The 13,425-nt window shown below is 35.0% G+C and overlaps 1 protein-coding gene across 4 annotated transcripts in view; it reads left to right on the forward strand.

Moving 5' to 3' along the window:
• Dd (CTD nuclear envelope phosphatase 1-like protein dullard) overlaps window positions 1-12,683 on the forward strand; it is a 36,369-nt gene extending 23,686 nt beyond the window's left edge. Inside the window, exons 6-8 of one of the 4 annotated variants that reach the window (XM_089242789.1) lie at window positions 376-487; window positions 3,525-3,677; window positions 11,351-12,683. In XM_089242789.1, coding sequence (XP_089098915.1) covers window positions 376-487; window positions 3,525-3,667 — 255 coding nt within the window. In that variant the 3' untranslated portion in view covers window positions 3,668-3,677; window positions 11,351-12,683. The remainder of the gene's footprint in view (window positions 1-375; window positions 488-3,524; window positions 3,678-11,350) is intronic. The other 3 variants (XM_089242790.1, XM_089242791.1, XM_089242792.1) reach the window with 3 other exon arrangements.
• Window positions 12,684-13,425: the final 742 nt, after the last annotated feature.

The raw sequence follows: 13,425 nt of genomic DNA on the forward strand, positions 1-13,425 counted from the left end.
AGTTACAAAATCATTACAGTAATAACGTAAATAGGTAGCTATAATTGAAATATTGATATTCAAACGAGCTACCGCCAATATTATACCCCCCCCCCCCCAAATGCTTCTTCTAAACATGTCTCTGTGTGTGTGTGTGTGAGTAATCCTATTTCATTACTTCCATAGTGTAGAATGATGGTTCATGAAATATTGATAAAAATAACATGTTATCATGTTCTTATAAATGTTGTCAATACGAATAATTTATTCCAATTTTGAACTCTGCTAAAAAACTTATTAATAATAGTAAGTGCTGATAATATTATTTATTATATTATTATGATAATATTATTAAAGTTATTTATTTTTAATCATTTGCTTCTGCTTTTTATGTAGCATTGTTGTTTGCGTTATGGAAGCTTCAACAAAGACCTTTCTGCCATCACGCAAGATCTATCCAGTATATTCATTTTAGACAACTCTCCAGGAGCGTATCGAGCATACCCGGGTAAGTTATTTGCTCGTTCAACTTGGTATTATTTACACTATGATGATATGGAAATTCTGACTTCCATTTGTGTGAAAAATACCACTAAATTTTTTTCTACTGTAAACATTGTTTTATGATTTGTGTAATATTTTTCAAATAAAATATTTTTCATACTTTTTTCCAATTTTTAAATACAGTAAATCCTGACTGATTTACAACTGATTTGGCTAATGGGCATTTTCGTTAAAACATATGGACACACTAATATAAAACAGTCATGTCACGAGCTGAATTTTAGTGCCAATTGTTATCGGAATTACTTATTTTCTTTCAAACGGAGCGCAACTCAGGTCTATTACCACAGGTAATTTACTACCTAGTACAGGAGTTCTCAAACCTTTTCCACCCAAGGATCTCTTTTTCCCCTATTCAGTGTGCATCCATTCCCCTATTCATATGCTGGCTCCCTAAAGCTGTTTAACGAAGAATATTTTGAAAACCCTTTGTCGGGGTCACTGCTCCACTCTGCCCCTGGCAAAGGTTGGAGGCATACAGTTTGAGAACCCCTGACCTAGTGAGTTGTGCCAGAAGTGTAAGTGTGTATACCTAACAGTCTGAGTGTGTATCTAGTGTTGTCTGATTTTTCAGTGCTGCCATCTGTATTTCAGTAGTGAAAGGACTGAAGTGTAATGATTGAATATTGTACCATTTGTAGGCCTGTTGCTCTCTGTGATGAGACTTTTTAACAAGAAGATCGATTCACATTCACGCCTTGAAGTTTGAAACCACAGAAAACCAACTTCAGCCGACCCCCACAGCAGCTATTATATCAAAATTACTGTCACTCGAGCCCGATTATTTCTTGTTCTCCTCAGAATCTTTTTGCATGTGTACATACACTGAAGAGCCAAATAACTGCCTAATATCGTGTAGGGTCCCCGCGAGCACGCAGAAGTGCCGCAACACGACGTGGCATGGACTCGACTAATGTGTGAAGTAGTGCTGGAGGTAATTGACACCATGAACCCTGCCGGGCTGTCCATAAATCCATAGGAGTAAGAGGAGGTGGAGATCTCTTCTGAACAGCACGTTGCAAAACATCCCAGATATGTTCAATAATGTTCATGTCTGGGGATTTTGGTGGCCAGTGGAAGTGTCTAAAGTCAGAAGAGTGTTCCTGGAGCCACTTTGTAGCAATGCTGGATGTGTGGGGGTGTCGCATTGTCCTGCTGAAATTGTCCGAGTCCGTCGGAATGCACAATGGACATGAATGGGTGCAGGTGATCAGACAGGATGCTTACGTACCTGTCAGAGTCGTATCTAGGCGTATCAGGGGTCCCATATAACGCCAACTGCACATGCCCCATACCATCACAGAGCCTCCACCAGCTTGAACAGTCCCCTGTTGGATTCATGAGGTTGTCTCCATACCCGTACACGTCCATCAGCTCGAAGCAATTGGAACCGAGACTCGTGTGAATCAGACCAAGCAACGTGTTTCCAGTCCTCAACAGTCCAATGTCTGTGTTGTTGGGCCCAGGCGAGGCGTAAAGCTTTGTGTCGTGCAGTCATCAAGGGTACACGAGTGGGCCTTCGGCTCCAAAAGCCCATATTGATGATGTTTCGTTGAATGGTTCGCAAGCTGACACTTGTTGATGGCCCAGAATTGAAATCTGCAGCAATTTGCAGAAGGGTTGCACATCTGTCACGTTTAATGATTCTCGTCAGCGGTCGTTGGTCCCGTTCTTGCATGATCTTTTTTCCGGCCACAGCAATGTCGTAGATTTAATTTTTTACCGGATTCCCGATAGGCCTATTCACAGTACACTCGTGAAATGGTCGTACGTGAAAATCCAAATTTCATGACTACCTCAGAGATGCTATGTCCCATCTCTCGTGCGCCAACTATAACACCACTTTCAAACTCACTTAAATCTTGATAACCTGCCATTGTAGCAGCCGTAACCGATCTAACAACTATGCCAGACACTTGTTGTGTTATATAGGCATTGCCAACCGCAGCGCCGTACTCTGATTGGTTCCATATCTCTTTATTTGCATGCGCATGCCTGTACCAGTTTTTTTGGCTCTTCAGTTTATATCTCTTTCAAAAATTTTTTTAATCATTTCATGTAAAATGAAACATTCAGCTGATATAAAATGCATTGAGGAAAAATGTTTTCAGAAAGCGCTTTCGTTCAGTGCAAGACTCTGAGCATCAAACTAGAAAGTCTGGATATTCTAGGAGCTTATCTATTCTATCTGCATGTATTAGACACGGAAATGGGCTGAATTAATCACAAATGAATGGAAACATCTACAAACTTAACTGGATACAGAGAGTGAGAGTGTGTGTGGGTTAATGTAAAAAATCTTTTATATTTTTATACTTCTTATTTTCTTGTAGATTCTCATTTATCCTATTTTGAAGCTGTTCATTTTATCCTTCAATCGGTTTTTGTCTTTCTTATAGCATTCCTTGTCGTTTTATAAAACTTATCTTCAAATTTTGGGCAGAACCTGGAACAAATCAAAGATTTTCCAGCGAAATCATGTTTCGGCTAATGAAGATTTTGGCTGTCAAACGTTGATTCCGAAACGAATCCGCTCTGTTAAATGTAGTATCACTGTATAATGTTACTTTATGGACTAAGGAAAAAATATCATTTTGGGGTTAGGGATTATACTGCAGTATTAATGAGAGGCAGCATTATCATTACATGCCATTTAATTCATGCTATTGTTGACCTCTGAATCAATGTCGTTGATACTGGCGTTGTATTTGTATACATGTATTGTATACTACTAGAAAATTCGCTCATTAGTATTTATTTGCTGTTAAAAACTATAATTCAGTAGTTGATTGATAGAATTCAGTTAGATGTTTTGCCGCCACCTACCTGCACTCCTGCAAAAAGGTTTACTGCATTACACTTTAATTTGTAGTTTACCCAAATTGTTATGCTTTAATGCTCAGATTTGCCAATTTTTCATTTGTAAACATGTGCAATGTTATCATTTTTTTTTGTTTCAAGTTTAAAATCTTATATTTCAGATAATGCGATCCCAATCAAATCCTGGTTTTCAGATGCAAGTGACACTGCTCTGTTGAACTTACTTCCAATGTTGGATGCACTGAGGTTTACAAGTGATGCAAGATCAGTTCTTAGTCGTAACTTACATTTACATGGCATGTAGAAATAGCAAGGTATTTTTATTTTAACACTTTTCTCTCCTGTATTTATAGCCATTTGCAGTCAACTGTATCTTAAGATTCTTAAGTCAGATTAACCCATATGAGAGAACATGAGATGATATTAGTAAAATTAAGTTGTTTGCTAAGGAAATTTGAATCAATAAACAAATACTGTATCATTTCATATCTTGCAGTAAAATAACTACCTTATACTGTGAAAAAATTAAGACCTCAATATTTATTTTTATTATTATTATTTTTTTTTTTTTGTAAAATAAAAAGTCTTTAATATCACAACTGCTCAAGTATTTTAGCATATTAATAGGGTGTGTCTTTGTTTCATTCAAGAAACCTGTTATAACAGGTTAATGCAAAGCCAGATCATATTTATGCCTCAAAGTTGTGAAATCACGAAAGCAATTCTTAGCTCTGCTGTTGTTGAAAATCACATTTTAATATTTTTCTTGTGGAATCATTGCAATGATTGTCACATGAATTCAAAATTCCGTTTAGAAATATAATGCACTCCCTTGTTCTTGAGCTGAAGAAGTACCTTGTTTTTCTTCAATGCGAAGTTATCACAGATCCTGACGAACAGTTTTGATTTTGGGGAGTGTATGTTGGATTCTAGTGAATATACAGGACGGTGAGATACCCAGAGTATGTACCTCTTATTTATTTATTCAGTATTGCGGAAGAGGCCATACAAGAGGATGCTGAAGTTATGTATGACTATTGATGATACAGTAAAATTCGGAAATCGCAGTACAATCTACAATATTTGGTGGGAGATTGTTCCAGTCAATAATAGTTCTTAAGAAGAAGCTAAATTGGTGAAGAAGTGAAGATGGGCTATAATTTTTGGGAATGGTTGAGTCTAACGGAGAAATGTGAGGGTTTAATTATAATGTTGGAAGTGTTGATATTAAAATACCCATGGAGGGTTTTGAAAAGAAAAAGTTAAAGAAAAGTCCAAGAGAGGAAAGTGGTTGGATATTGAGTTGGCACTTGAGCTCCAAAATGGAGGCAGATCAAAGCAAACAGTTAAAAATGAAGCGAGTGAACTTATTTTGGATAGATTCTAATTTGTCTATGTTGGTTTGGGTATTGGGGTCCCAGGCTTCACAGGCATAGAGAGCAGAGAGGATATATGTCTGGTAGCACAGGTGACAGACACGATGGGTAGTTTTTTTAAGGTTATGGAGAAGGAAAGAGTTTTTGGAAACATTTATTAGAAATATAATGAACGTGAAGATTCCAGCAGAGATCGGAAGAGATTATAATGCCGGTGTTTATAACAGGAAACCTCAGAGATCAAAGAATTGTTTATGGAGTAAGGGAAATCATGGGGAATTATTTTATGGGTAACTTTCATAAAAACTCTTGTTGAGGGGCAATTCCCAGGTTGAGACCATTCGGAAATAATGTTAAGGTTGTGTTTGAGATTCTTGGTTTCACTGTTTTGTAAATGTCACAATCATCTGCAAAGAGTCTGATACAGCAGTCTATGGAGTTGGGTAGATCATTTATATAAATTAGAAATAGTAATGGCGAGAAGACTGAACCCTAGAGTGTGCTAGACTTGACATGAAGAAATAGGGAGTTCTGGCCTGAAATAGGAAACTGGCTGCAGTTAATGAGGAAGGCCTCTACCCATTTAAGCAGTTGAACATTTAGACCAAGGTTTGAAAGCTTTAGTAGAAGTTCATTATGGGGCACCCGTTTTAAATGCTTTAGAAAAAGTCTAGGAAAATAATATCGGATTGAAGGTTTTGTCAATTGTGTCTGTTAAGTCATGTATGACAAGTGTTAACTGGGTTGATACCAGGGGGTGTACCACTTTCTGATTCTTAATAACCAATCATCCATATGTAAGATTCACATTAAGAATCGAGCTCCGAATGCAACCACTGTGTGATTGTTAAAAGTTATTCTTAAGGTCACGTGACGATGGACAGGCCGATAAATTTCCCTTTTGGGGAATTTCGCCATTGGCCAATCAGCGCCCAGCTAAAAATTAACAACTTGTTGTTGACAAGATGGAGAGGAAAAGAAATTTTAGAGCGACGCTAGCCTGAAAAAATGGTGGAGATTATTTCAGCTAATGTGAATACGGTTGAGAGAAATGATAAATACATAATATTTTTTTGACATGTTGCACTAAAAAACAAACATATCCATACTTAATCATCCGATGTGATTCGAATCAAAAATTCATCCCACATTCACTGGGATGGATCCCTGCCACCCTCCATGAAGAGGGGCTATGCTATATATGTTATGGTGAAAGTGATAAAGAGCTGTTATTATATAAATAATCACCGGCCATTTCGGTAAGTGTGATAAATTTTGCTCATATACCGTGAATCTATCACATTTGTAGGTCTTATGCATAATTGACAAACCATGGTAATGCGATAAATGTCATCGTTGTGTTTACATTATGTATGTAAGTGAAGCTTACATTACAAGACTAACAATAATTATTATTATATGCTTCGTGTTTCTTTAAATTAATTGTCATGGTGAATTGAACGTGGTGATGCACATGTATTGCATAGCTGCTTCATGGTCAAATAACAATAATAGTGATCAGATAATACATCAGTATTAAAAATAGTCATCGCTTCTGTAATGTTGGCTTTTTCACGTACACCAAAGCATGTGAAAAAAACAAACGCAGCAGCAGGTTAATGATTTTTAATTTATGTAGTACAATTAAAATTACATATTATATTTCGGCCGATTAGAGCTTTATCTCGCATATTTTGTGGGCAAAATTCGATTTTCTCTGAAGTTTTAAACTAATAAAAGATTTCAAATCTACAAGTTCCCATAATATGAAAAAAATTGTATTTACGACTCATCAATCATGATATTTATGGATTGAAAATTTGAGAATTATGCATAATCACTGGTAAATGTGATAAATGTAGCAAAGTTTATCAAACTTTATTGAAATTATCCGATATTTTATCACTATTATCAACATATATATGCTGTATATAGACTCTAACACTGTTTTCAACTCTCCCACACAACCTTCAGATAACTTTTCGATAACTTAAAAAGTCTGGCGACTTCCTTATTTGGAAATAAAAATGCATTGTTAATTTTTTTCCCCATTTTTTAAAATATGAATCATAAAAAAATTTCTATTAAAGAAAGAATTTAAGTTATCTCGCATAGAAGAAAAAAATTGTTTACTAAGAATCAAGCTAAGTGGAAGCCTTGGTTCTTAACTCGATTCTTAACTATGGAACAAAAACGATTCTTAGTTAAGAATGTGGTAGCAAAGTTCTCTCTTGATTCTTAACTAAAGAGCAAATCCATAGTTAAGAAGCGGATTCTTATTAAGAATCAGAAGGTGGTACATCCCCAGGGTTGCTAAAAAAAAGTTTTTTTTTGTTTTGTTTTTGAAAAAAATAAAAAATGGGCTTTTTGCTTTAAACCAGTTTTAATATCATTTACATTAAATTAAAAACAATAAAATTTCTGAAAAATCATTTAAACTTCTAATAATTGATTAAAATAAAATGGTTATTAGTGTAATTAACACAATTCCCATGTTAATTAATGTATAAATATTTCTTACATTTTAATAAGAACCAACTCAAGGAAATATTTTGTTTGAGAATTCTTAATGTTATTATTAACCCTATAATAAAGATGTTTTCTCCAGTTACTTTTAATACGCTTAATTAGGATGCTATTTTGCAAAAACTGATAAAAACTATATAAATACAATGTGTTTAATGAAGTATAATTAATGCACATTAATTAGCAATGGTTTACGATACACAAGGTAATTATAACTGAAGTTCTTATTTCAAAACACTGTAGTAAAATACCACTGATTAGAATGACTTGAAAATTTGCATGAATATCCCTGAATCAATGCAATTTTGTATTGTGAAAAGGGAAAAAATACTTTAAAATGTAAAATACTCTTCGTCCTGTGCATGGGAAAATTCACTCACAGAATGGAAACGATAGCCAGTCGGGGCAAAATGATGACTTGATTATACAAATATACAAATACAACGCCACAACAGGCAAAATGCCCAACGAGGTGGCTGATAAAAAGATGCCCATAAAAATATGGATGTCATATGTTTCAAAAATACAGCAACCCCATTAAAAATGCAATTAACACAAATTATAAACAATATATACACATGATAAAATATTATACAATGCCCATAAAGAATACTTATGGTTGTCTTATTCTAAGAATGGATAGCTTCTCGATTTACCCCAACATGTTTATCGTATTTCTTTTTAAACGTGTCAATTGTGTTACAATTTACTACCTCCGGGGGTAAGCTATTCCATTTATTAACAACCCCATTAGAGAAAAATTCCCTGCGACACCATAACCTTGCATTGTCCCTCACCAATCGATACTGGTGTCCCCTTGTAAAAGCAGTCGATTGGCGGTGTACTAAAAGTTCATGGTCCATCCTATCCATCCCATTGAAAATTTTGAACACTTCGATCATATCTCCTCGACACCTGCGTTCATCCAATGTAAACATATTCAAAAAATGAAGTCTTTCTTCATAACTCAAGCCCTGTGTGCCAATAAGGACACGCGTAGCTCTTCTCTGCACCCCTTCAACCAAGTCTATGTCCCTCTGTAGGTATGGTCTCCAAAACCTTACAGCATACTCCAGTCCAGGACGAACTAAGCCTCGAAAAAGCGGAAGAATGATTTTAGGAGAACGCGAAGAGACCTTTTTGAAAATGAGACCAAGCATTCTATTCGATTTTTTGACAACCGCTGAACAATGTTCAGAAAACTTAAGTCGCTCGTCAATGAGAATTCCCAAATCGGTGACTCTAGTTGCATCCGGGATAGTGACACCATTCAACTCGTAAGAGAACCGTGGGTTGTTCGAACCAAAATGAGCGATAATGCACTTATCTACGCTAAACGTCATGCTCCATTCATTTGCCCATGCTGCAATCTTGTTTAAGTTGGTCTGGAGCAACTCCCTATCGCTTTCATTTCCGATTACCCCCATTAGCTTCACATCATCTGCGAATTTGCTAGTAATTCCATCGATACCCTGATCGAGTTTGTCGATAAAAAGTGAAAAAAGTATGGGGCCAAGGACACTTCCCTGAGGAACTCCACTTGTGACGTCTGTCCAACCAGAGAATTCCCCGTTCACCATAACTCGTTGCGACCTATCTCTTAACCACGATTCTATCCAATTCAGCAAGTTGCCCCCTATTCCAATCTCGTGTAAACGCTTCAAGAGTTTGCCATGTTGGACCCGATCGAATGCCTTCTGGAAATCAAGGTAAACAACGTCGACATTTTTGCTCTTACCCAAAGATTAGCATCTCACAATTTCATAATTTATGGAAACCACAAAAATGAAGACATTTAAACAACTACAACTTACACAAGAAATGTTAAATATGTTGTCCACCGTGTTCTGGCTGTGAGATGGAAGAACAAAAGTACTTGTTCAACAACAGATCAGAGTATGTCATGGTAATGATGCGAATGTGCTTTCAATTCAGCAAAGTTTGCAATCTGACCACTGCACATAATATTCTGGGGTATCCCCAAAGTCAAAAGTTGCAAAGGTTATAGTAGCATTTACTTGTCAGGTGCACATGGCTGCCAAGTGTTGTATCATGATGTTATTGTCAAAATGGTTCTTCAGAAGCTGCTTCACTGTTGTTGCATTGTGTATTTTGATAAAAGTTGTGCTATCCACCAGGGCTGGACAAATCGAAAAAAAAATTAGGTGCCAGCCAAATTTGACAAGAGCGAAGCATATTTCTCCCCAAAAAAACAGTCCTGAGTAATGTGTTTTTTTACTTTTCCAAGATTTTATGACCCATTCTCATGTTGGAAAACACATTATTATGAAATCAAAGAAAAATTGTCTCGTGCAGCAATGATGCATATAAAAAATTTCAGGTGCCAAAACCGATTTTCTAGTACACCCCCCCCCCCCCCCGGCATCTGGAATTTGTCCAGTCCTGTTATTCAGCACCCGAGTGGCGCAGTGGTACGATGCTCGCCTTCCACTATTAAGGTTGCTGTCAAAGTCCACGGGTTTGAATCCAACCAACAAGAACATCAGAAGCAAGTTCTTTACCATCCTGACCTGGGGTGACCACCAATAGATGGCACCTTCATTTCCACCCAACTTCATGGTTAAAAATTTCCAACTATGGTCATATATTGACCATAGTCATATATAGAACTTCTTAATTGTAATCACCCTGTATACAGCCGATTATTTTTCATAAATCACTTACTGCTGTGCATCCTAACCAAACAGTGACACAGTCCATAATCCAAGGAATTTCTAAATTATTTGGATAGGGATCACCGACCACTTCACAAACTGGCCAATTTCTGGCCTTTACTATTGTACAGTAGAACCTTGATTAACTGGGAGTAATGTTGAAAGTATGTAAAAAAATAATTCAATATTAAGCCTGGTAGCGATATGTGATGTGTTGCTTCCTATGAAAAGAAAATGAATGTCTGTAAGGCAATATAACTACAGTCAAACCTTGTTAATGAGCCACTCTTGGGAGAGCAAAAATATGACTTGATATGCGGAGTGGCTCATTAAACGGAGTAAGCCATAGCTGTGCCATTTCCTGCCTGAAGATAATAGGGTCTTCCAAAAAGTGATCTGATAAGAGGAGTGACGTGTTAACCGGGTGACGCACTAATGAGGTTTGACTGTACTAATAGTACACTGGTCTTCGAGCAGCTGGTCTCTTTTTGGATTATAAGCTGCCCTTAGCATGAAAGTGAAGTCACTACTGTTGCTGCTTCTTTGTGAAAGGGGGGGGGGAAGCTTGTGAGATAATACACCACATATATGCGATGCAATTCCCATTCGTGAATTTGCTTAAGATAGACCATCAGACTGTAGTGCGAAGTTAGAAAATGCAGTAAGAATGAGAAATTTTGATACTGTATATAATTTTCAGCAACTGTGATAGTTAAAATGAAAGAAAATTTATATTCGGGCCACTTCCATGAATTTTTTTGAAAAAAAAAACACTTGGGTAAAACCATGGTTTAAACCAAACAACCCTTATAGATAGATACAGATAACAATGATCTAAATCCGTGTTGGTAAGGAAAGAAAAAATAGAGTCTGTGAGTACGGATCTCTTTGGCAGTTAAATGTGCTCAAACAGCTTGCAGCAAGAGGAAGTGATTGCAATAGGTCTAAAATTAAGAGTATAAGTTACTAATATAAGGTTACTTATATTTAGTAATTTAGACCACAAGTCTGGAATTCACTGTGTATTCTCATTTCCGATATATATTTTTTATGTGAGGGTGTATGTACCCTTTTAGCATTACTGTCAAATTTATAACTTCTTTTCGTATGCCAGATAGAAAGATATAGACTTTGTTTATCGAGATTTGTTATGTGTAGATTTACAGTAAGAGCTGATCTAATTTTGAAAATTACCCAGAAACTGAATTGTTATATTAATTGTATTTTTCTTTTAGGCCAAAAGTTAAAAAAAAATTTAAAGCCTAGAAATTTTTTTAACTCAATTGCTGTTAATCCTCTATTTAAAAATGATTCTTTCCCACTTTTTACTTTCAAGTTCCATTGGGAAAAAAAAGCAGTTAATTTGATTGTGTTTCAAAAAGTAAAAAGATGTATATTTTCTTTCTACAGGTTGAAGAAAACAACTTCACATTTTAAATCTACTGCCGTTTTGACAGAAAAAAGAAGGGGGACTATGATCAGAAATAATTTTAAAAATTATCCCCTTTTTGTGCTACCTGCGTAATGCTCGCACATGAAGAAATCTGGAGATGATAAATTCTTTGCATACATTAGAGTTATGCAATGGTCTTTGTCGTTAATGTCTTCAATGTAAAGTTTTCTCCTGAGATATCCAATGCCATTTTAAAGGATATCAAACACCTTTCTTTGAGTGTTGTGAAAAAAAAAATGTAAATAATTGTTGAGTTGTTTGATTCCCTCCCTTTGTGTGAGGGATTGCAACATCACTAGCATTCGTGCTGTGTTTTATCAATACAATCTTGTAAAATAGTCATCAGATCTTCATATTCGTGTGTGTTCTTTGTGTACAAACTCTGCGCGCATTAGAGAAAAAAAGAGCATTGTAAATTTTCAGAATGTTAATTTTAAAGGGTTTTTAATTGGTTAAACATAATGTTGAAATTCATCAGTTTTGTAATATGTTGATGTTTGACTTTTTTTGAGCTTATTGGAATTGTACAAAACAAACACTCAAGATTAAAACATCAGTTTTTAACTGACGTGAATTTTTTTTCTCATTGTAACATGAATAAATTATGCAATGCAGATATTGTAGAATTTGCAGTTTGTATCTTTTGTTTCTCAGTGATTTTTTTTATTAGTATGACCATTAATTTTCTTTTTAAAAAATCAAATTTTTTTTTTTGGTTTCCAAAGATTATAGGGTTGTTTTGTAGTCATAAATTTTGATTTGGAAATGTTTGACTTCCGTTGAAAATTTCTTTTGTGTGTTTTTTGTTTTTTTCTTTCACCTGTAAGCCCATTATATCTTGGCGCAGTATTGTGCATCATAAATTATAATTCATTTTTAATGTTTTTTAACTTATTAAAAGTGGCATAGTTCTAAATAAGTGTCAATTTGCTATTTAAAAAAAATGTATAAAATTTTTCAATTTATTTCTGAATTGAAATTAAAGATATTCAAAAAATAAATCACCAAAGTACTTTCTTATTTGGTATGTTGTTTTCATGATTTCTAGTGAAATGATAATGTTTTGTATTTGCTTCAAACATATTATTGTGATAGTTGGTCATTTTAGTTAGTTTTTGGTGCAAAAAAAATTTGGTTTTGCTATCAGAAAGTCAAAAACTACGTTTTTTTTTTTTGTCTTTCATAACTGAATAATTCAAATTAATTAAAAAATTTATGAAATGTATGGGCCATGTGCCTGTGAAATTGCTGACAATATTTTAATTACAAAGGTAGTAAACTAGTCATTCACAAAATTAGTGCATTCCTTTTTATTTTTATAATGTATTTTTCTCATTACTCAGCATATGTGTTATCTTCTATCTTTCTTGTTTCATTTTACTAGAATGGCCTCTATTGCTCATTTAGTAAGAGCATTAATTAATTTTTCATCAAAGATTATGGCATCACATATAACCAAATAAAACTTTATATATAATTTAAACTTGATAAAAGGAGTAGGTGAGATAAAAAATGAAATACGGCTAAGTTGGACCATGCTAATTCAAAATATAAATTATTTTTAAATAATTATAGGGTGGAACCTGTATGAAACAGAACATCAAGAGATTGAAATATTATTCCATTTATAATGGTGTTTTAAAAGTCTCGCCAGAATACAAATATTCAATCATTACATCTTACTCATAATTTGAAAAATAGATGGCAGATTGCATCATTATAACAAGCATTGCACGGAAACAAACTTCATGTTTAGGTTTAAACACAACACGTACACTCACACATTCCAACATGTATCGATTCATAAGAGGCTCCGCAAAGAAGTATGAACAAGGTACATGTGTGGTTTAGTAATAGTTTTATAGGTAGCATTTAGTAGGTGCACATCAAGGCATTAACACTAGAATCTAACTAAACAAGAACTGGTAAAAACTGCATGTTTAACTGCTTATACCTCTACGTCTCTGAGACTTAGAGTTAGTATTCTAGCGTAAAACACACATTGATGGGAATGCCTTTCAATTCCGATCTT

The sequence above is a fragment of the Pholcus phalangioides genome, unplaced genomic scaffold (genome assembly GCF_987345545.1).
Source record: "Pholcus phalangioides strain wild (caught in Gottingen) unplaced genomic scaffold, Ppha-v1.0 ptg000015l_1, whole genome shotgun sequence".
NCBI classification, from domain to species: domain Eukaryota; kingdom Metazoa; phylum Arthropoda; class Arachnida; order Araneae; family Pholcidae; genus Pholcus; species Pholcus phalangioides.